This window comes from Salarias fasciatus, chromosome 20, assembly GCF_902148845.1.
Source record: "Salarias fasciatus chromosome 20, fSalaFa1.1, whole genome shotgun sequence".
Taxonomy (NCBI): domain Eukaryota; kingdom Metazoa; phylum Chordata; class Actinopteri; order Blenniiformes; family Blenniidae; genus Salarias; species Salarias fasciatus.
This window is the reverse complement of record NC_043764.1, coordinates 6,869,123-6,892,765: the sequence shown is the minus strand read 5'-3', so window position 1 is coordinate 6,892,765 and position 23,643 is coordinate 6,869,123. Positions and strand designations below refer to the sequence as shown.

At 41.9% G+C, this 23,643-nt stretch overlaps 1 protein-coding gene across 1 annotated transcript in view; it reads right to left on the bottom strand.

The window, feature by feature from the left end:
* Positions 1–14,549: 14,549 nt before the first annotated feature.
* sema3bl (sema domain, immunoglobulin domain (Ig), short basic domain, secreted, (semaphorin) 3bl) overlaps positions 14,550–23,643 on the bottom strand; it is a 68,555-nt gene continuing 59,461 nt past the window's right edge. The window contains exons 11-16 of the mRNA XM_030118476.1: positions 21,674–21,905; positions 21,460–21,551; positions 21,194–21,235; positions 20,876–21,101; positions 18,297–18,424; positions 14,550–16,967 (exon numbers count right to left, since the gene is read on the bottom strand). Coding sequence (XP_029974336.1) covers positions 16,452–16,967; positions 18,297–18,424; positions 20,876–21,101; positions 21,194–21,235; positions 21,460–21,551; positions 21,674–21,905 — 1,236 coding nt within the window. The 3' untranslated portion in view covers positions 14,550–16,451. The remainder of the gene's footprint in view (positions 16,968–18,296; positions 18,425–20,875; positions 21,102–21,193; positions 21,236–21,459; positions 21,552–21,673; positions 21,906–23,643) is intronic.

Here is a 23,643-nt window from a genome sequence, read left to right as displayed (position 1 = left end):
ACCGCAAAACCTGCTGCTGCTGTCAGACTGAGCAACAAACAAAAGGCCCGCTAGTCTGCAGGAAACAGAATCAAACAGTGTTTCACTTCTGTTCATTGTTTCTTCACTGCTTGCACTTTATCTCCAACTCTAGTGTGTTTCTTCTGTTTTTACTGCCGTTGCACTATAACTTTCCCCGCTGTGGGACGAAAAAAGGAAATCTAATCTAATCTAATGTAATTTAACCCAATCTAATATCTAATTTATGGAGTTTTCCTAAAATTCTGATGACACATTATTCAGTTTTATGACTTGAAAAACTTGAAAAACATCCAAACGCTTGCATAAACCTTTGAATTTTTTTGGCACCACAGTACCTCAAAAATCCTCGATGACATCTAAGAGATTAAGAAAATCCAGTACCAAAACAAAATAAGACTATTTTATTGAATATACCGGTAGTTGAGTTGGTGTCCTTAATTATCGCTCGTATTAAATAAACCAAAAAAAAAGTTCAAAAAACAACAAACTGCTGTGGAGATTTTCTCCACAGATGAGCAATTTCACTGAGCATTATGCACTTTGACCACACGGTGGCAGTACAGGATTTACAATCTGTTAAACCGCCTCTGACAGCATGGCCCAGACCTGTTGATCAGTCTATTAAAGGTTGTGTTGTATCCAAAAAACTAACCATATGAACAAGAAAGACACATTTATATTTAAATCCAGAAACTCCAGATACTGAGAGAAAATTCACACACAGAGCGGTTCATCAGCTTTCTGGAAAGACATTTGGCTCCACAGATAATAAATCTGCTTCTAATGTGGTGTCAGTGCGTTAAGATGCAACTGCTGCCACAGTAATACTGCTGTTCACATATATTATATTAAAAATGCTAATATTATCTTTAATTGTTAATGATTTTTAATTGTGTGTTTGAACTTTGCCTGTTTCAACATGTGTTTGAGTATTTTGTTGAAATGTCTTGATGCTTTCATCCCCTCACTTTCTCTGAGAACAACACTCACTCAGTCACTTCATCTGTGAACCATAACAGCCGTGTTTTTCATGGGCTCCCTGGACAGATGAGGTGAACGTCACCACTAATTGACAGGAATATGACATCCTCCGCATTACAGCTTTGTCTTTATTTTCATTGCATCATTCTGTCTTCCCTCCTGATCCCCGTTTCCCATCCGCTCCACGGTCTCACCGTCTATAATAACAGCAATATCTTTTTATAGGAGTGTCATCATGATCACTTACACACACATTCACACACACACATTACGTTTCCATGCCTTCTGGGAACACTTCGGGGACTCATATCCATTCATGTCCTGCAGATGTGCTTTAAGATGAGCTGTAACTCCTGCCTGTCTGACCCTAACTCTGTCTGATCCTGACTTTAAAACCTGACTTTTTACAACAGAATCGAGTTACTAGCCCTGGCCATCCCCTTTACCTTCAAAACTCAGTTTTTGAAAAACTCAAAAAAGTGCATCTTTATCATAAAAAGCATGAGGAAAACACGTTCGATCCTCTTGCAGTGGAGAATGCTGTCCCAAGTGGTAAACCCAGAGGAAATGAAATTAGATCCACATTACTCCAAGTGGTTACCCATTAGCTTCATGTGTGTTAAAATAGTGGTCCGTGGAGTCCTAATTGTGTGTTTATTTCTGTATACTGAGCGTAATGGGCTCCACATGGACTGTGTGTATGTTTGTGTGTTCTCAACATTTCTATTTTTGTGGGGACCAAGTCGTAAACCTATGATGTGGAGGACAGGCAGATATTATAAAAGCACATTTTTTCATTCTTGACACACACAAAGCAATGCACACATGTCAGTGTGTGTAAAGGGTCACACAGGTGCATATGCATTTTGGTTCAGTGAAAATATTTCCACACGTAGAGCTCCCCATCATAATATCATGAAGGCTGCACACAATGACCTCAGTATGAAACACAGTATCTACACACACGTATACACACACTGCTCTCAGCATGCACGAGTCTGTTTACATTGAATTTGTCGCACCAATAGATGAGAACAGAGAAAGCTTTTTTTTTTTTTAATAACTTTATTTAAACAGGTTTTCAGTTATATAAACAAGTAAGCAAACAGACATACAAAATGGCAAAGAAGAACATAATCCCATAACCCTCCCCATATACCCTCCCGTGGGACCAAAAGTACAACAGAGAAAGCTTTTTAAAGTCATTTTCATGCAATTCAATACTGCATTAAGCAGCCCTGGACGGAGGCCGTGCTTCAGTGAACTCACAGCTACGTTACATTAAATAAAGCTGCTGGCTTCACGGCAGAGTGAGATTATGACATTCTGAGTAGCAGATTTACTTTTAATTGCTTTTGAATCAGTGAAGCTCATTTTTTACACATCTCACACTTTTTGTAGATCCAGAGCGTCAGAGTGTCCGAATGCTGCTCGTCTGAATGGAGCCCATGATATTAATGAAGTTAACTCAAACACTGCAGGTTCATTCATTCATGTCGACATGGATTTTCCTCTTTTGTGGGCTTAAAGTCTGGCTGTCTCAACACACACACACAGAGCAGGAAGGCAAATAGTAGGTGATGGATGAAAAGGTCAGTTTTAACAAAGACAAATATAAAAGTTCCTCATTCAAGACCCGACAGGCCACAAGATGAAGCTGTGGAAGGGAAGAGATGAATCAGAAACAAGACATGAAGAAAGAAACCTAAAGAAAGAAACGGAAAGTATAGTGCAGGCATAGAGACAGAGTTTTGTGGTATTTCACAAAACCTCTCAAATACTTAAAAACACTTCAGTAACAAAACCGTAAAGTATGAATCAGAGGATCTGAGTTGACTTTAACCTTTTTACACTGCCTTGTGATTCAATAATGTATAGTATTTAAACAGAATGTCATGTTCGGAGCCTGAGTTTCACCTGCTCAATGAATGAACTTTGCTCTTGAAATCCTGAACCTGGGAATGTTTCTGTCGTCGTTTTAAATGAGAAACAGGGCCGAACATCCCTGGACTCGCTTTGCTTTCTTGGACAATAAACACATTGTATAGAAAAATGAGAAGCACTTTCAATGAACCGTCGCAATACTTGACTGCCACCCCACCGCTGATGTTCATGTTTTAAAAGCTCAGGAAATCTTTCAGCTGCATCTCATAAAGCAGAACGAAGAGACACGTTATCCTGACATGCTGAAGAAATTCATTCATATAGAAGCTGCTGCTGCCAAAGAAAAGCAGAGATAGTGGCCTCTATACACCTAAAAAACTATTTTACTGAACGTTTCAGTGCCATAAACACACCCAGGAATCAGCTTTTTGAGATTTCTGTGCATTTTGAACTTTTATTGCACTTTAAATTGCAACAGCTTAGTAAAATTATAACTTTCAAACACTAAAGTATGATCGTGTGAAGCATCAACAAACATTCACTCATTTTATTACCTGCAGTTCAAATAATTATCCCCCATTTAAACCCCAGTGGTTTAGCAGTTTACAATTTACATTTCATTGATAAAACTAAACGTTTTACACTAAAATACTTTAACTCTTCTGGGTGAAAACATTTCTATAATATTCATTAAGAGGTTGATTGGGTTAAACTTAAATACCTTCTACATTTGGACCCTTCCTTTCCTGGAATTTAACTTTATTGTCACAAAAATATACAAAGCAGTGTACAGAATCATACGCTCCAGGAACAACTGAAGATCTATTAAAAATCATAAAAAATATTACCATAAATAGAAATCTAATTTACATATAGCCTAAATATGATGAGGAAAAGAAAGCATATTTTAGGAAAACTGTCAATATCTGTTTCACATTAAAGACAAGACATTAAGATAATATAAGAATACTTTTGTATTGCTATAAACCCTTAGAAGTCATGCCTCCTCAGCCTTCATATTGTTTCATTTTGGACTCCTGTAAGACCTGCCGTCTATCGTCCCTCATCGACGCGGGATTTCCAGCCCTGACTGGAGCAACACTTTTGTTTTCTCCTCGTGTTTGAGTCAAGTCGTAACTTCTCTGGCTGCACAACTACTCAACACAAACATCCCCGAAATAGACTGTGATGGAGTTTAAAAAAAAAAAAGAAAAACCCTGTCCTACTCACTCATCTTTCTCATAACACACACTGAGCGTGCACACACACTCGGCCGGTGAACTGACAGCACTAATGATTAATGAGCCCAATTAGGAGTAATCACCACGGCGATTAGCCCCGGCAGCTAAAAGGCCTGTTGACACAAAGAAGACGGAGCCGCCACTAACTAACCGTAGACACTTATTCAAACACGTACGCCCAGACCTCGGGCCGGCGCTGATGGAAACCTGCCACCCTGACAACCAAACACACACAACCAGTGACTGTAGAGGGTCTCATAATGTGAGCTGTGACATGTGAAATAGAAATGCATTTTTAACTGAAAAGAACGCTAACATGCTGCGTAGAGGAGTTCATTTTCCTCAGATATCTGCAGCTTGACCTGCTGAGGCCTCATCCAGAGCTTCAACAAGGCTTCAGCTCAGAGAAACAGTGTCATCAGTATGCAGTGTGTGGGAAGTGTGAATTGTTCTTCAGCTCTTTTAGCTAAGCATGATGATGTGCACGTTTTAACAAAATAACCAAAATCGAGTTATTTTACTATGTATAGTGAAGGCGCTTCACTGTCCTTGACTCTTTTAATCAGCTCTACATGAATAAAACTGGGCTCCAATGAGAAATCCATACTTCCTTTTGAAATTAATGCAAATGTTATTTTCCAAATTGACATTTCTGACAGTTGATACAAGCTGATCATCCAAGGTAACACTGTGTTCGACTGCGTCACATTCATTTATAACCATGCAAAACTACCAACTGGAGATACATTTTGTTAAGCTGAGATCATGGAAAGCCTCAGATCCCCCCTGTGATGACTGGAGGACCATCGAACGGCCAACGACCTGGGAAAAAGTGGGAAAGTTACACTTTGAAGAATAGTAGTAAAGCTGATTGCTGTAGCCAAAAGGAAGTGATTTTTTTGTTTTGTTTTTATATGAAGCAGCCAAAATTATTCAAAGAACTATCAGGTACAGAAACTGTGAAAAGCTGGATAAACCACACCTTTAGGAAGGATGTGACCTCTGCTTCATACGGGACGCTTCCTCTTTCAAACAGACCTTCACACATGTGGGCTTACACTCAAACACACAGATGTTCGTATGGTGGGATACACTGACTGTATCTGACTTATACTGATCCTTATCAGAGAGCATGACTCCACACACGGTTTGACCACGACATGCTTTTCATCAAAAAGTGGCTGTACATGTTTTATATAAGAACAGATGGGCGTGTGTGTGTGTGTGTGTGTGTGTGTTGGGGGGGTCGGATCAACTGGAAAGGGCGTGTTTGGAAAGGTTTGGTCTCCAGTGGGCCATTCCAGAGGTGTCTGCTTTGTTACTCTGTACAGCTGCTGCAGGCATTACACACACACACACACACACACACACACACACACACACACACACACACACACACACACACACACACACACACACACACACACACACACACACACACACACCACTAATGCTTCATTTCCTCTTCTTTTCCGGTTTCACATCAGTGATGAAATTCAATTTACCTCTTTGGCAGATTGTCTTGATTATGCCAGAGTGTGTGTGTGTGTGTGTGTGTGTGTGTGTGTGTGTGTGTGTGTGTGTGTGTGTGTTGTGTGTGTGTGTGTGTGTGAGATCCTGCACAGCTCATGCTATGCTCATGGTTTGAGCTCCTTCCTGCTGTTCTTACTGATATCCAGTCAGGATTTGCCACATGTGTGTGTTGTTCAGGATTTTCTTTCCTCTTTACATGACGGCGCTCATCCTGCTCCCTCTTGTTTATTCCGCTCTGAATAATAAAAACACTGTTTTCTTTGCGTCCTGTTCCATCACTTCCTAATGCCGAAGGCATGACTCAACAGAACCACAAGAAAACACGTGTTCCTCTCCGGAGTGAGTTACTCTGCTGGATGAGCTGAAGACGAGCTGGATGTGGTCGGCCTGCTGACGACAGGCTGAAAACGAGCAGGATGCAAATGTAGGCAATATATCATCTCTCTGATGGACGGGGCGGATAATCTGTGGTGAATCAATGATGTATTAATGATTTTCAGGGTCAGGCACACAAGGGGATGGTAAATCAGTCTGGTGCTGCTTCAAAGCATCAACCGCTTAGCCCTCAATGCGTCTCCATCTGTGTGTAACCTCAAATTAAAACTTAAAAACAAAAAAAAAAAAAAACCAACAGGCTGATATGAGATTAGAATTCAGAACGCCATCCGAACCAGCTGGAACATCAACAGTAATGACAATCCAGGAGAAGAAAACCATCTGTAAGCAATCACATATAAGGATTAGCTCATGTAGCCACTCAGCGCAGCCCCGGCGCTGCCAAGCAGGAACACTGGACTGGAAATCTGTAGAGATGAAGCACTGAATCAGCCAGTGAAGCGTCCGTCAGTCCGTCTGGTCCAGGAATCACCCCGGAAAGCTGGAACATCCTTCACACACCAAACACAGCAGGCAATTTAGAGCCAACAGTTAACCTGAAAGATGAAGAAACTGGTGGATCTGAATAAATCTGACTGAATAAACAGGGATTAGATCTGGGAAGGATAAAGAAAAGAAACTTACTGGGCTACATCAAGCATTAAATATGTGTTTGTCCTTTCTCGGTTTTACAGATTCATAAGGAAATGCGTTCACATGTTGAAGCAGCTGTGAGGAATCCTGCGGTTCTTAGAGGAGTGACCATAAAAGGCCGTCATCAGGAGGAAAACTGAGGTTTCTGTGGCGGTCCGACCCTCAACATTAAGGAGGGTCAGCGAGTGATGAATGAAGCTGCTCCGAACGCTGAAGGATAAATAATATATCGTCCTGCTGAAAGTGGGTCATATAATCTGCAAACTTGTGCTGGGACTGCGCGTCCTGTGAGATTGTGACACTAATGAGTAACGGTGATGTATTATTAACAGACCTTAACGACCAGATTCCCAACAGGTTATGATACATTGAAAAAAATTATTATTTTTTTTATCCCCCAGAGGACGATTGGGACTGAACATTAATGATTAATGTTCAAACTTCCGCTCTTTCCTATGAGGCCTCTTCCTACTTCCAGTCTGTTCATTTCCTTCCTTTTTTTCCTTTTCTCTACTTTCATCGCTCCATATTTTACCTTCCTGTACATCACGCTCTTCTTGTCTCTTTCTGCTTTTCTGAACCAAACCCACTGTCGCTTCACTTTTCCGTCCTTCCCACGTGCCCTCATGTTTTCTGTCACTGGTTTCTAATGGAGACAACAGAAGCTGCATGCATTTGTCATGGCTTAAGAAAATACTGCTTGTGTAACAGTGATGAATGCAAACGGTGCATTAATTTGTCTTAATAATGGTAAAATGTCACAGAATTGGTCTTTAGATTGAGGCTGTTTGGAGGAAATTAACCTTTGGTCACTTTCCTCCCACCTCTGCTGTTCATTGCAGTTAGCTTTGAGGTTTGAAGAGTAAAAACAGATTATTTTCATTGATGCTGAGGAGATTTTTCACATAAAATATCCACACTCTCATAAACTAATAGAATAATTATTTAATCTTTTGTTATTTTTGCCAAGGCAAGCTTTTAATGATGGACACCATCCTAGAATAGAAGATGCTCTTAAGTTAAAAAGATAAAACTTTATACATTACTCAAAAAAAGTTCTGGAAAATATACAATGACACTAAACCGTTGAACATGAGAATTCAGTAGTTTAGAGGAGATCCCGTTCAGTTCACCTGTAAAGGGTCAAATCTAAAACCTCAAGGTCAATTTTGCTGAACTTTTTGTGAGCAGCGTGTTTTCATAATTTATTAAAGCCAAAGATATTGTTCTGATTTTCAGTAGCAGTCTAAAGTCATAGAGAATCTAAAAGCCATTTTCTCCATACGTTTGGATTCCTGACGTGTTTTTCCAGCAGCGCTGCTCACTCTCCCCCTGCAGTCCGCTTCAGCCGCTGACCCGCCGACAATATTTTCTTTTCCAAAAAACAGGACTGCTCCAAAGTGAAACAACACTCTCCATCACAGGCGGCTCGGCCTCCGCAGATTAATCTTCATCAGTCAGAACGGAGCCTCTGCCTCCCTGCAGACTGCTGAGCCGAGCTGGTCCTCGTCCACACACACACACACACACACACACCTGCATCTCTGCTTGATTTTATACACACATTCAGGTGGTTGACCTTAATACACATGAATAATATTAACTGTTAATATATAAATAAAACTACTGTGAGGACCACAAAGCTCAGAGGTCACCGTTTCTAAATCTGTCTTGGTTAAATGTGTGTAATGCACCTTTCTTTGTAGAGTTCGTATTTTATTTATATGGCAGTGAACCGCTGACTGGCCTATTTCGTCTCCTGTCTTCTTGGATGTTCTTCAGCATAGTGGACAGATTCTTTCTTCAGCTGAATCATGACTGGAAGAGCTTTGGGACAACAGGAAAGCGCACAACAATGTGAGACGCATCATTTTGAAGACTTTTATATGAAGAAGTGATCAAATTTGGTGTCAGTCCCATAAACATGTCAAATTGTCCCAGATCCATCGTTTCTGTTCTGAACGCTTCAGTCGCGGTGTTTGAAACAACTTCCTGCAGTTTTGCAGTTTCGTTATGATCCCCACATTACGACAGAGCGTGGCTCAAATGAGTCTGCAGCATATGAAGGACAAGCGACGCCACAAGTTTACTGAAGTGGTTTGATCCACAAAACGGAACAAACACAGTCAGTGGGCTGAAATAAAAAAGGGGAAGGAGATCTCAGCCAAAAGTAACAGAAGGGGGGAAGATATTCAATCAGCCGTACAATGGTTCTCCTTCAACCTCAGCTTCTTTCCCCTGAAACTGAAAAAAGAAAAGAACTGAGGACAAACAGGAAACCAAGTCCTCAAAACAGGACTACCAGAGATCTCCAACCCAAGAGAAAAACAAAACAAAGAAAACCGAGGAGACCATAGAGCGCACGGTCCTCCCCCAGGAAGAAAGCAGCAATCTGAGAGAGCGAGACCGCCTCGTCTCCACGCCTCTTCTTATTACCTACTGATTGCCAATTACCTGCAGGCTGCAAGCCTGTGAAGATCGGGAGGAGGGAAGGAGGGAAGGAGGGAAGGGGGGGACAGCAGGAGACACTTCAGAAATGGAGTTGAAGCATGATTTTCATGCTTATATTGATATTGAGCAGTAATGTTAAGTAGCTACTTTTAATGGGGGATTTATTTATCTATTTATTCATTCTTTCATTCATTTTTTCACAGTTTGCTAAGTCATCAGAGTGTGTGCTTTTGTTGGCTTCAGGCCATATAATAATAATAATAATAATAATAATCTAAATAAGGAGTCTGCCTGGATGTCGAAGATGTTCTCAGTAGAAGCGAACAGGAGAGCTGAAACTCTAAAGTCTGTCCGTCAGAGTGAGCGAGCATTAAAAGCAGAAGTGACAAGTCTCGGGTCACAGCCCAAAGTTGGCTGATCGGTTGATCCGGCGGAAATCACAGCAGTATGGAGCCGGACGCGGTGAAACTGATGACTTCCAGCACACAGACATAAAAAGGAAAACCTCGTGTCTCCAGTCAGCTTCGATGACTTCCACAGACGGCTCGCATGTCGCCATCAGAAGGAACAAAACAATGAGAGGAAAGTTCTGATCCAGGCCAACAAGCTGAGGTACTCTAAAAAAAAAAAAAAACCTCATTCTCTGACGATCCCAAGCTGCCAAAACATCTGAGGGCCATTAAAATGACAGAACAGGGAGTCTGACTGTAGAGGTGGGAAATCAGCATATTTCTGATTTTCACAGAAGGAAACCAGAGGTAAATGCATAAAGTGACTACCAAGATATTTATTTCAGAAAACAAGAAACTGTCTCAAGAAAAAATCCTCCTTCCATCATCCCTTTTTTTTTTTTTTTTTTTTTCACCACTCTCACTTTCTTTAACCGCTGTTTTATCATCCTGGGAACAGCAGCCGGCAGCAATCTTTCCAGTGAATATTACACATAATTGTTTGTATTTAAACACTGGCGCTGTTAAACATTGTTCTATAAACTGGCTTTTAATCCTTATCAGGTTTTTGTTGGCCAAAGCTCCACTTTGCTAACATCTAAACAATGAGCACGACTTTATTAAAGTTATTGCAGTCATTATTGAAGCTCATTAAATTGAGGCTATTATGGATATTAAATGTATCCAATTCACTAATTCAATAGCATAAAGCCTGTAAGTTGGAATCCAGTTACTTAAACAGGTCAAGTGTGTTTTTATTTGGCTTCTTACACCAGAGGACTGTGGATGAAAGGTTTTCAGCCACAGAGAAGCAGATTTGCAATGAAGACACAGTTGAATCTGAAAATGTAAATATTCAGAGGAAAGATGATTATATTTCCACTCAAACATGTTTAATATTACAAACTATTAAACTATTAAATTACTAAAGAGGGTTGTTTCTTCTTGTAGAGGACTGATTACAGTCAGAGGCTATTTTAAAGGTAAAAACTTTGTTTATGAAGGCAATAGCCTGATGTTTAAAGTCAGATTTGTCCCCCAAGGATGAATGACGTTCAGTGGATTTATGCTGTCGTGCAACATCCAGCTTTCTAAAATCCAGACTTTACCTTCCAGCACTGCAGGAAACATGACCTGAAACTTAACCATCTCCAAAACCGACCTGTGGTTGTATGCAACACATGCATGTCAGCGTAAAATGTTTTACAGCACTGAGAGAATAGGGCAGTTACTGTACTTTGTGGCTGCCGGCGGCAGACTCTGCTTCCTGTGATTGTTAAAAGTTCATTTCATTTCTCATAAACAGGCGAGAGAATGCATACATCCCCTGATGAGGGATAAAAATATGGGGAAAATTACTGCATGTGTAAACAAAAATGGGACCCGAGAAGCTTAAATCTGCCGCTGACTAATAGGCCGTGACAAAGGAACCCAGCAGACGCAGCAGCAGCCATTAGTGAGAGCCGGAGGCTGGACGGTGCGATCGCCCCTCACTGCTCTGAGGACCAGATGCAGATCACACAAATTAATTGCTTCGTCCTGTTAAGGTCAATTTAGGAAGAAGGGAAATTCACTTTTAAAAATCCCCCTTGTCCATTTTATGTTTACGTGTCAAGTCCTGACCCTTAATGTTTGGATGTTGGTTCAATAGATTAGAAACGAAACAATCTGACCATCTGCACCATCAGCTCTGAAGCTCATGAGCTGATTATATTTAGTAAAACACTTAAAAGCTGACTGTACTGCTTATGTCTGCAGTCACTCCATCAAGAAATAAGAGGACCAGTTGTTTTGGCCGCCATCCATCCCCACATCATTACAGCACCAGCACCGAGCTCCACCCATGACGTGCTGAACCGTGGCTCTCCACCTCCATCCCTCTTCAGTTTTTTGTTAATTCTTCTGTAAACCTCCCGTTTTTTGGTTTACATTTAGTGGTAAATCCTCTGAATTCACTCTGGGGAAATACTCTTTCCTAAATGTTGACGTCTGCATGCGGGAGAGCGATCCTGATCTGGAAAACCACGTGAATTATTGGCCGGTGAAGGAGTTCACGGTAGACCATGCCCTCTGGGGCTCGGTCCCTCATAATTCAGAACCTTAGAGCACATCTTGATTGGCTCGATCTTGACAAAGCTGTCAGATTTTCTGGCCTCTTTCACATTTCATGTTTTCATTGAGATTAAGTCTATTTTTCTCTCTTCTCTGAAACTACATTTGTTTAAATATCTTCATATTCACTCTACTATACACTAATTCTGTTGCACTAAAACATGGTTGTACATATCTGTATAGATTTAAATGTATATTAAAGCTACTGTTAGATTTATGTTGTATATAAAGTTAGATCTTTTCCTCTTTTATATCTCTATTATTATTCTTATTAAGATTTGCACTATTACTTATTCTTTATCTGCACATTTCCTCACCGGCTTGCGGAGTGTGAAGGTGTTAAACAGGTTCAGTCGCAGGCCTCGTTTTTATGAGATGGTCTGTTTGCTAAAGAAGAGACGGGCGGCCAGCAGCGTCGCTCCACGTTTCCACAGATGTTTCAGGCCAATTATCCTCCGATCATACGCACGGCCTGACCCAGCAACGGGGAAATGCAATAGATCGGTACATTTCAAAGCCACCTGCACATCTGTTCTCCTGGTGAGATGAAGAGTTTGGAGAAGGTACACACAAAGTACAAAAACCAGCACCGGCACCGATGTTAAAATATCGAAGACATCCGCTGCCCTCTTTATTACGCACCCTTTCCTGAGATACCATAAATAAGCTCAACAAGTGAAGGATTATCTTCATCTCTGTGATCCATGAATTAAGCACATCTTGACTTTTTCGTGTAAAATGAGGCATCGATCACTTCCAGGGAATGTGATGTGGCTGACATGGGAAATGGAGCCACTCTCCTCCAAACCGCCATGTGGCAGGTGTGCAATCGGCCTGCTGTTGATGTCGGATTAAATGGCGCGTGTCTTGGTTTCAGGCCGCTGAAAGCCACAAATGTGGCTCTTTTGTTTACAGGTTCCAGAGTGAGCCGAATGAAAGTCCATTCAGGTTTTAGTTAAAAAGGACGACTTTTAATTGTGTTAAATAGCATACAGGTTCATAGCATGCATGGTAAAAGAGACATTTAAATAAAACATAAATACACATTCAAATCAGGCTTTTTCTGCCAGAGACCGGTACACTTTTTTTTTTTTTTTTTTTTTTTTTTAATAAACAATGATGGGACATGTCACCAGGAAATGATGACATTTAGGGTGTTTTCAGTCTTTTTAGAACTTTTTTGTTGTTATGTGCTCGTTGGACGACCCACAAGTTAGTCAACGATAAACCACTGGAGTGTTTTGACTACAGCTGCAGGCGTTTCTTGAATATTCCAGCTACTGGCTGCTTGATGCAGAGCAGCCGTGGAGGTCAGCACATGTGAAAGCAAAGCGTCCTTTAAACAATCAGAGGAAATCACCTGCTGCAGATCACCTCGTTTAAACCGTTAAAAAAAAAAAATCACAATATTGACTGTTTCCTTGTCAAAAGTCTAATCCACCACATGCTCTCATAAACACACACAAACACTGTGAAATACTAGTTATATCGCAAGGAAATACATGTGAACCAAAGGTTTAAATGGAATCTCAAACTGCACTGAACTAGGAGGGCGCTATAATAGACGATCTAACACTGAGATAAAGATATCAAAGTCACATGCACTAACACAACACGCTCCGCGCAACTGTACAAAAAGCGAAATGCATCTGGAGGATTTCCACTGTGAGCGAAAGCGTCTGCTCAGTCGTGGCACATTTCTGTCTGCAACCACCGTCTTCATGATTGTTAAAAATACAAAATGACAATAGTGACGTGTGAACATTTATCAAAACCTTTCTGTTTCGTGATAAATGTAGCAGAAATCGGATGAAAACAGAGCATTTCGCAATCCTAGTTACAAAAAAATTCCACAACAAATGATGACAGTCGCTCACAACATCGGGAAGAAAGATTTGTTTTTAACATCTACAAGAACCACAGACCATAAACCACATCTTTTATCAATCACACTTGAAATTACAGCATTGCTGGAGAAAAGAAAAGACATGTTTAGACACTTTTTGTCCATATTTTAGATTTCACCTTCATCATTCTGTCATTTTCTGGTCAGACTCTAGCTTTCCTCCACCTCAGACACAATATTTTTAGAGAAAACAAGTGCAGACTAACAGCTGATCTCACAATCAGCTAGACCACAAAATAAACCGTTAGAATAAAACGTGTCGCATCTCTAAGAAAAAGGTATTCATGATTAGTGAAGACAACTTTCACAAGACGCTTAAAGTACCTAAAATTTTCTATATAAACCCACACATCATTCTTTTCTGTTTTTTTTTTTTCTATGCAAATATTCCCACGACATGAGGGTCACAGGAAGGCTAGAAGTTCAATGCCGTTCATGTTGTTTCCTGATTAATCCAAACAGTGAGAGGGCTCCAAAAACCGTTCAGCGTTTCTACGCGGCTTCGTCCTCGTGTGTCATATATGGTATGGTCCAGGAGGGTTCAGAGTAAACACATGTTGAAAACTATTACCTTCATGTGTTGAACTGTGTGTTTAGATCTCGTTTTCTTGTAGCCCTCAGTTAAATCAACAAGTTGGTGTGTTTTCTTTGTGGCTTTTGTTTTTCCTGTTCATCTCAGCCAACTGTTGGTTGAAACCATCGTTTTGGCTGAAGTCAAAGTGTTTGTGTTGTAACAGTGACAATTATGATTTCATTCCAACATTCAGTTAATTCATGATCAAATAAAAAAAAAAAATATTCTCATTCCAAACCGTCAAAAAGAAAAAAAGTGATTTTTTTTGACACATTATATTTTTCTGCTGGTAGAAATCTGAGTTTTATGACCCCCCCCCCCCTTCCCTCATGGTCGACTTTTACCTTCATGAGGAAAAAACCCTTTGGAGATCCGATAACCATGAAAGTCATATTTTACCAACACGGCCGCAGACAATAAGAATGTTAATGTTCTCTGTTGGAATCATGAACCGTGTGAGAAGAAGTATTTACAAAGCAAAAAGCACAAGAGGAGCCGGTCAGTACACTTGACCCTCTCTATTGTTCCCTTATTATCCGCGGCGAGCTTCAACACAGAGAAACGGTGGGAAAAACGCTTCAGTGGAAGATTACAGCGCGAGCCGAGGTCAGAGCAGAGCGGCGGCGTTACGTAACGTCTCCTCTGATCGCCTCTATCAAGAAACATCAGCTGAAGATAAGGAAAGTGTTTCCGTGTGATTTGTTATGAACACTAATTTAATTTCTGATTCAAGCAAAGAAAATGTGAAGATTAGATCGATAATGGTTCTTCTAGCTTGATTAGTCTTACTAGTTGTCACTACTACTATTTTAACAGCAATCCTGGAAAAAGGTCCGGTCTGCTTTTGTTAGTTTAGCGGCAGGAAGGTGTTGCACCTCATGAAGATTATCCGACCCAGTTTTTTCACATCTTCATCACTTATTCTCACGAAAGAGGAAACTTTTGATTTCTCATTTATTCAATTGAGTTGAATTTAAAAAGAATATTAGTTATTTTAAGAAGAATGTAAAATTATGTGCTGAACTTTTCCTACATTAAACAGAGAGTAACTCACAGCGTGTAACCAGGAGCAGGAAGACAGGCCACGGTGAAGACCTCCCTTTAAGCTTCTGCTTTGTGGGAAGAAGGTTTTGTCTCAAGGTTTTACGGTCAGGTCAGCCAACAGGGAGTGAAAATAAAGCAATCTGTCTGTAATCTGTTGAACCATCAACGGTCGTCTTACGGCAGCTTCCAGCCTGAGCTGAGCTTCATGCGTTCAGTGCGATGCGCGGCTGAGCTTTCAGTGACTGGAAGCAAGCGAGGCGAGAACATCCGCGTGTTCAGTGAGCGTGTAAAAACTTTCATCTGTTTCTCTAAAGATATGCTGTTAAGTCTGTAATAGGCTGAAGTCACCCAAAGCGCTTCGTAACAGAGTGAGAGATATGGATCATTACAGTCGAAGTGAGAGGGAAACAAATCCAGAGAGAAATACATGCAAGAAACGAAGTGTGTGTTGATTTGCACAAAAAAAAAAAAAAACAATTAGGAGTTTGCTCAGAGCCAACACAAATGATCCATAACAGAGTCAGCGAGGCTGAAAAGTAAAAAATGAAACAGTCTGCTGTCAGTAAAGTCAGCCTGCAGCCGTGTGTGTGTGTGTGTGTGTGTGTGTGTGTGTGTGTGTGTGTTATTTCAGTCTGAGGTTCAAGAGGTTTTTAAGCTTTTCTCAGTGAAAAATGACCTGATGAAATAAAAGCAGTGTTGGTCATTCCGGCATCACTTCAGTGACGAATGTGAGAGCGAGAGAGGAGTCAGGACTGATGGTTTCCTCAAACGTCCTCCGAGTGGATTTAAAGGCCGTCTCTCATTCTCTTCATCATAAAAGTGGGAATCCGTTGGGATCACTCTGGCAGCCCCTCGTTGTGTCGTGTCTCCAGACCATGAGCATGTCTGTCTTTTTTTCTGGGCGACAGTCAAGGTCCTGACAACGTGCACAGCGTGAAGCGGTGACTCCGTCCAGACGGGAAATCTCCCACACGGCGTGTCAAGAACCTGCTGTAGAACCAAACAGCGTTCGACAGCATGCTGACGTTTTCCACTTCAAGTCGTGTTTTCCTCCAAAGCGCCTGTCAAATGTCTAAATCGTGTTTAAATCGTTTTTATCGGCCAAAACACACACCTCAGTCTGATCTAGTGATTTCTTCCAAAAAGCATGAGTTAGATAGTTCCAGCTGTTCGGCCAGCTGCTGTTCTGTCGCCTAATCTTTGTCTCTCTCTCCACGTTTCCTCCGTTACTCCTCCCATGCGCTCAGGTCCCGCGGCGTCCGGTTGCGCTCGCCAGAGTTCTTGCTGCGAGCCTTCCTGGCGCTCTCCTGCGCCTGGCGGTACTTCTCCAGCATGCTCTTGTGCTTCCTCCTCAGCTTGTCGTTGCACCACATCCTCTCGCAGTACTCCTCCACGTGCGGCAGGTTGGACGGGCCGATCAGCTGCATGATGTCCTTGAACCAGGTGCGGGACTGTCCGAGCTGGCCCGGCGCGCCGCCCCGGCCGTACGCGCTGCACGGCGTCCAGGCCCGGTAGCCGCCCGCCGCCGCGCGGTCCTTGAAGGAGTCGGAGAGGCCGGCGTTGTCCCGAGCCATCAGCTCGTCCACCGTCTCCCCCTGGAGGACTTCCAGGGTGATTCTCCCCAGGACCTGCGTGAAGCCGTGCTCTCTGGAGCGGCAGATGTACACGCCTTCGTCGTGGCGGAAGAGACGCCGGAAGAGGAGACCTTGATCTGTGGACATCACTCGATCGTCCAGTTTCACCTGAAGGGACAAAGACAAGCTTCAGGCCTACAATCGATTTTCAGACTGTCGGTCAGACGTTAACAGCCGATGAGGAATTGTTGGAGGGTAGGAAGATGCAGAGGAGAGTTAGATACTGGAACTGAGACACACAGTTTCTCAGGGAGCGTAAAATTCCATCAGAGCAGAAACAGTGAACTGGACCACAAATGGTTGAAAAAGTGTTGCCTCTGAATCTTCACACTCAATATGCAAGATCATCATCCTGTCGGCTGGTACAGTGCATGCACTTAGAAATTGTGTCAGTGGTTCGATTGGCATAAAGAACAACCTCAGATCTCTTCTCACTCAAACGTCAAAACCGAACATTTAGCTTTTTAAGTAGGTTAATAAGAAAGAACTTAATAAGTCATTGTTAGGGTAATCAATCGAAAAAAAGAATTAAAAATTAGAAATTCAATTTCTAATTGCATGAATCCTGTAACAACTAACCCTGTTTTGAAAGTAGGAGTATCCAAATTTAGTCATAATTTGACAGAAATCCCTTCACTATTGAGACTTTTTCTTAATTTCGGTGAAGAACAAAAAACATTTGTATAAAAAAAAACCCATTGTCAAAACAAACTAGGATTTTTTAGATATAATCTTTTAATAATCTTTTTTAATAATCTTTTGTTTTTGGTTTTTTTTTTTCAAGCAAGAATGTACTCTGACATTCAGGTTGTCGTTCTTTCCTTTGTCTGGTGCCTCCACCCTGCTACTTTATATGCTTTTCTCCATCCTCCTCCTCCTCCTCCTCCTCCTCCTCCTCCTCCCGGATTCTTTCCCTCGGCTTCTCAAACCATCCCCGCCTGCCAACACAAACATGGCAGCGCTGTGTGGCGGTGTGGCAGTCGGACGTTTATTTGCGGGGAAATGGAGAAGGGTGGTAATGCCTTAATGCTCGCATGGCTGACCGAGGCACTCGGCGAGGCTCGCAGGAACAAAACCACAAACAGATGAAAGATTGCTGCGGGCGCGCCGAGCAACGCAATTTCACGTGTGACGCTTTTGACAGACTTCGCGACTGTTTCGGTGTCCAGGAGACGTTGAGTGACACTTCGGCGCTCAGCGGCGTGTGGCCAAAGTTTGTTCAAGAGAGAGAGCAATCGGGGCATTTTCCTTTGAAACGCAACCGCTTAATTTCAACCATGTGTCAAATAGTTGTCAAATGTGTCAAGCATGTGCCAAATTCACACACAAATCCCACATTTAAAGGCAGACCAGCGTTTACTGGGAGGAACATTCCTCCACATCAACGGCCTCTCAAAGCCGCCACGCCTTTACCTTCCAGATCTTTATTCGTCTCACCTCGTCTTTGCGATCGTCCCGCTGGACGAGCCAGGTGACTGTAGCCTGCGGCGAGCGAGGGACACACTCCAGGAAGGTGCTGTTGTTCTCCGTCCCGTACACCACCTTGTCCTCCGTCACGTCCAGGTCTTCTTATCCGAGCAGAAAAAGAAATGTTTTAGAGGAATCAGAAGTAGGACTCAGTCTGTGAAGCACAGAAGTAAATGAAACATGAGCAACTGCATTTTTACAGTGAATATTCATTTTTTTTTAATTTTACATTGTTTGGGAGTGTTTCAGAAAAACTATCTCTGATTAAAAAGGTTCTGATTTTCAGTTTTTAGGTACAATTTGTTTTGATTTTGAGCAAACCGACCAAATCTCCTGAACAACCGACCGACCAGCCAGCCACTGATTTTGAAAATGGTTTATCATATATAAAAAAAAGCCAAACTCTCCCATTGCACAGTGCACATGATAACACACAGGCACAGTTAAGCACAGATCAAGCTGTTGATGAGACACCATCACTGACAGTCTGAGGCAGGAACCATCCCAGCACCAGGCTGACACCGAACACGAGGAAGCAGAGGATCCACTCCACTGACACAAGGCTGCAGTGTGCTACAATACAATACAATACCTGAGAGTAAAAAGCCAAAAATGAAGAGAAAAAAATAGTGTTTTCTATCATTGAATACGATTTGGTCGCGCCATGTTAAACAGCTGAAATATTAAAATATTGTGGCTTTATTCCTGTGGTGCTCTATACATTTTTTTTCACTGATTTTAAATCCAGCATGATTATGAAATAGAACCTTAAAAAACACCTTCTTTTTTTCAGCACACACATATATGAGAACATTAGGTGGCTAAACTTTTGGATAAAAAAAGCCTTGTGGAGCGCCACTATTTCAGTTTTTAGATTCCATTTGTTTTTTTAATGGACTTGATGTGAGAATTCCCATCAGTAACTTGAGAGGTTTCTGCGACACATGAGCACAAACAGTTCTGTGAAGATGACATTATATTTCTGATAATAAATTATCACAATTTAAGCCTTGTTTTAGTTCAATGCTTTCCATAGAAAATATGTCAATGCAGGCTTCAGAGTATTTTTCCTTCATGTGACTTTATATCTTTTCCTATCTCATGTACAAATAAACAAAACAAGTCATTTAGCTCGAAACACGCAATCAATCTTTGACTCAGGCTGAATAATGAGAACGAGATGAGAAAACCGATACGGCCCTCTATCTACACGCTCAATATGGCGTCAGCGACGTCTGCGAGATCAACTCAGAATAAAGACTGGAAACAGAAGAAAAAGATCTGCTCACCTCAGTCCAAAGATAACAAACTCCGCTTATCAGGAAGTTTGTGCTTGAACACCAGAATACAGTGTTTATACCCTGTGGAACGGCTGCTCGTTCTCTTTTAGTTTCTGCATAAACTGAATGTTTTGCTGCAGTTTGAGTTTCATTGTGTAAAAGTATTTCTTAAAAAAAGAAAACCTGAACACCCACACAGAGAAACACAGCTCCAATATTCACTTTATGTGCAAAGTTTGCAGGTTTTGATGAAACTCCGGAAAGAGTTCACTCGTCGCATGAGGGCACATTTTGAATAAATACTCTGAATTTGGGATGAAATTTGATTCTGACACCTGGAACAAAGGAGGCCTTTAAAGCGTCGGTTCACCGAGAGGCTTTGCGAGCGTCTTTCATCACCTCGTGCGCTCAGGTACGCAGACGCGCTCACACACTCCTCCTTCCTCACAATCCCAATGACCTGAATTTCTATTTCTTGTCTGTCTTCACACGGTGTCTTTACCCTCACCTTCAGATCACCTTTCCCAAAACTTTCAGCAGTTTAAACACAAGGAAGTTTCAGCTCTGTCCTCCACTCAACTGACTGAAATAAATATAGATTTTGTGAAATTGGGTTGGATTCTATATGCACTTCATGCACACATTAAACTCAGTATGCACTGAAAACCTGACTGACATCTCTTTTTTTTAATTTAATTAAAACATTTAACAGACAGACCCAGACCTTTTTTTAGACATAAGCACAATGAACCAAGTCTCCTTGTAACTTCTATTGACAGACTTTTTACAAACGAGATATGAACAGCGCACAACACAAGTCATAACAATGTCATGACAAGAAAGTATTGGATTTCTTTGTAGTTGAGAAAAAAATAAATGAATTCTGTTTATGGATATTTAAAATTTGACTTTGTAGAACCTAAAATTGTCTAAGCACAAATCACGAATCGCTGGTAAGTAAACAGCTTTGTGTCTGAATATGTCTCTAAAATAATGAATTTTCTCGGGGGAAACACATTCAAGGGTTCATAAATGATCACTGAATGAGTTCTGGCTTCATCTTATACATGTTCTGGGGTTTGTGCTCCAAAGAGCTTTAAGCTGCAGCACTTAGCGCCTGCCTGTCAGGTTTTGGAGCGTCACCCTGTGACCCCAGAGGGCGTATTCCATCACCCTGACATCTCGTCTGTCCTCGAGCGAGCGTCTTATTAATCAAAACAGAAACCAGAATCCGCCGCCTGGGAGCTCATGAGCCAAACGGAGACTCACCGCCGGGGCTCTGGTCCACACACTGCAGCACGGGGTTCCCGTGTCTGATGTCCTGCCTGCGGAAGCGGCGCTTGCTGTTGGGGGTGTACCGGGAGCAGGACGAGCCGTCCCAGGCGCAGTACGGGTCTCTGGCCAGGCAGCACTCGGCGCAGGCTTTACCGTACGTCTCGCAGCGGTGCAGCTTCACCTGCGCCACGCCCGCCGGGGAGCCCACGAACACGGCTTGCTGTCGGGAAGAGCAGGAAGAGAAGAGGAGACGCTGAGCGTGGAGCAGAGATCTGTTCATGCATCGAGGGAATGAGAGTCAGAGAAACTCACCCTCTTCACAGAAATCTCCATGGATGTGATTGGAGTTGGAACCTGCGACAACGAGAAGAAAAAAACAGACATGATGAAATACAAAGAAATTAATCATTCAAATGATAAGGCTTTAAAACAGCTTGTCTTGAAATACAAAAGAACTCATTCTGAGTCTTTTCACCCCTCAGCTAGAAGGAAGATAATGTGATCTATAATAATGAATGATTTTCTGTGTGAAAAGAAAGAAAAAAAGAAAGAAGCAATGGTTCACTGAGTAAATTTACTTTGAAGACTTGCAGCTCCTCCAGAGTGACGACCTCCATCTCCAGACTGTTTCCACCCTGCAGGGCAATGACCTTCAGCACCGTGCCGCTGTCTGACAGACAAGCAGACAAACCCAACTCATAATATGTTCCATTAACCAAATCCAGCCTGTGATTTTAACGTCTAATTTAAAAATTAGCACTTGTTTGCCACTCTGTAAAAGCATGAAATCACCTGTGCCAATAAACATGACGTCGTAATGCCCGTCCTCCGCCTCCACCCGGTCCACCACGATCTGTTTGAGCTTGTAAGGAATGTTGGCCTTCACCAGAACAGGCTGGCGCAGCGCCGGGAACACGGGCCGCCACATCAGCGGGTGGCTGCGAGCGAACTGCAGCACCGAGTCGGGGAAGTCCTTGGTGCTGCCAAACTCTCTGCCGGGCTGGTTGGTGATTTTACTGGGGCACTGCAAAGAGAAAACAGACTCAGATATCATGGTTCAGCCTTTGGCTGGTGACTGATGACAGATCGGAGTGCAGGAGAGCGGAGGAGGCAGAGGCACCGAAACAGAAACAAGACAGAAGGAAGAGTTTAAAACAACATTTTGGCCTCTTTTCACAATGACTTCACATTCCAACCATTTACCGCCGTGCTGCGGTGGCGTGGTCGCCTCATTAAAGTCTTCTCAAACAACTCTTATTAGCAGTTTTATTGGGCTTAAAAAGTCGGACTTCAGTTCACCGCCAACGTTTAACATCATGCTCTTGGAATCATCTCTACAGAAGCAAAGGTTTTTTTTAGTGTTTCACATTTAGACCCAATGAGAGAATAAATGCTGTTTTACTGGAGAGAGATACTTTCATACATAAAAACTGACAAATGCTGACGACTGTGTGAACTGAAGCTTTGATATAAAGCGTTATAAGTGAGTGTCTGGTTTGTATGAGAACAATGGGTTAGAAATGTGAGAAACTGCTTCACTACTGGCTGAAGAAACCGTCATGGTTTCCATGTTATAAATCTGATTCCTCCTCTTTATTCAGCCTCTTTATCAACTTCTTCAGCCTGAACAGCTCCCTTCACGATGAAAGGAAACCTGCAGTGCTGCTGAGATAACTGTGGATAAAACTAAATGAATGAGAATAAAACTAAATGAATGACAACATATTTCATCCACAAAAGAAACTGCAGGTTGACACTGAGATTCTTCATCATTTCTTTTGAAAATAAAAGCATACTTTGGATTTGATTGCATAAAAACAGATTTTTTTTTGTGATAATTTCTTTATCAATGAAAAGCCTTTGGAGTAAACAGAGTGTCTGTCTGAGGTTCAGCGATCTGAAACAAACCGTCTGAAAACGGTGGAAAGTTTGTAATTAAAAGGTAATGTAATTAGTGCCTTCAGCAGACAGAGATTCATAGAGTACTGGTCTCCAGCTGGGATCCAATGAGGAAATCAACATCCAAATCAATAACAGTGGTTTTAGAAGTGTCGCCTCAGAATCACCAGAAATGTAAAGCTTCACCGCTCAGCTGAAAAATCTTTTTATATGAGCAAACAAGCCCGAGAGCCTAAACTACTGAAACAGATTAATGCATAAGGAACGTGGGAAACCTGGTTAGAATGACAGAGAAATTGGATGTGCATCGGCTCATCAATCAGGAAAAGTCTTATTACAGCAGAGACTGACTCAAATGAAAGCCCGACCTGACAGAACTGCCAAAAACCCACATGAATTCAGATTGAGATTAATTATGATCGATGCTCTTATACAGAACAGACTCTCAGAAAGCCAGTTTGTCATTTTATAATTGAAGAGAAGGTATTTCAATAACTGCATTGATATCAAAGCCTTTTCTTCCACATGGAAGAAAGATAATTCCCCGGCTTATCGCAGCAGTAACTGATCCACTCCGTCGCTCAGCAACAGTCTGGATTCAGCTCCACAGAGGGGATATGAAGCGAGGCTCCAGTCAAATACACTCCCGATGCATCACAGTGCATTCCTCTGGGCTTACTGGATGACCGCCGTTAGAATAGAACGCAGAAGATGTGGAACACGAATGCAAGCTCGGTCCTTCATCCCACTGACCTCAAACACTTCATGATGTTAAAACATTTTTCCCAAATCATCATAACTATTATCAGGTTTAGTTTCTTTTATCTAAAAAAAAAAAACCGCCAATCAGCTCGCCACATTTC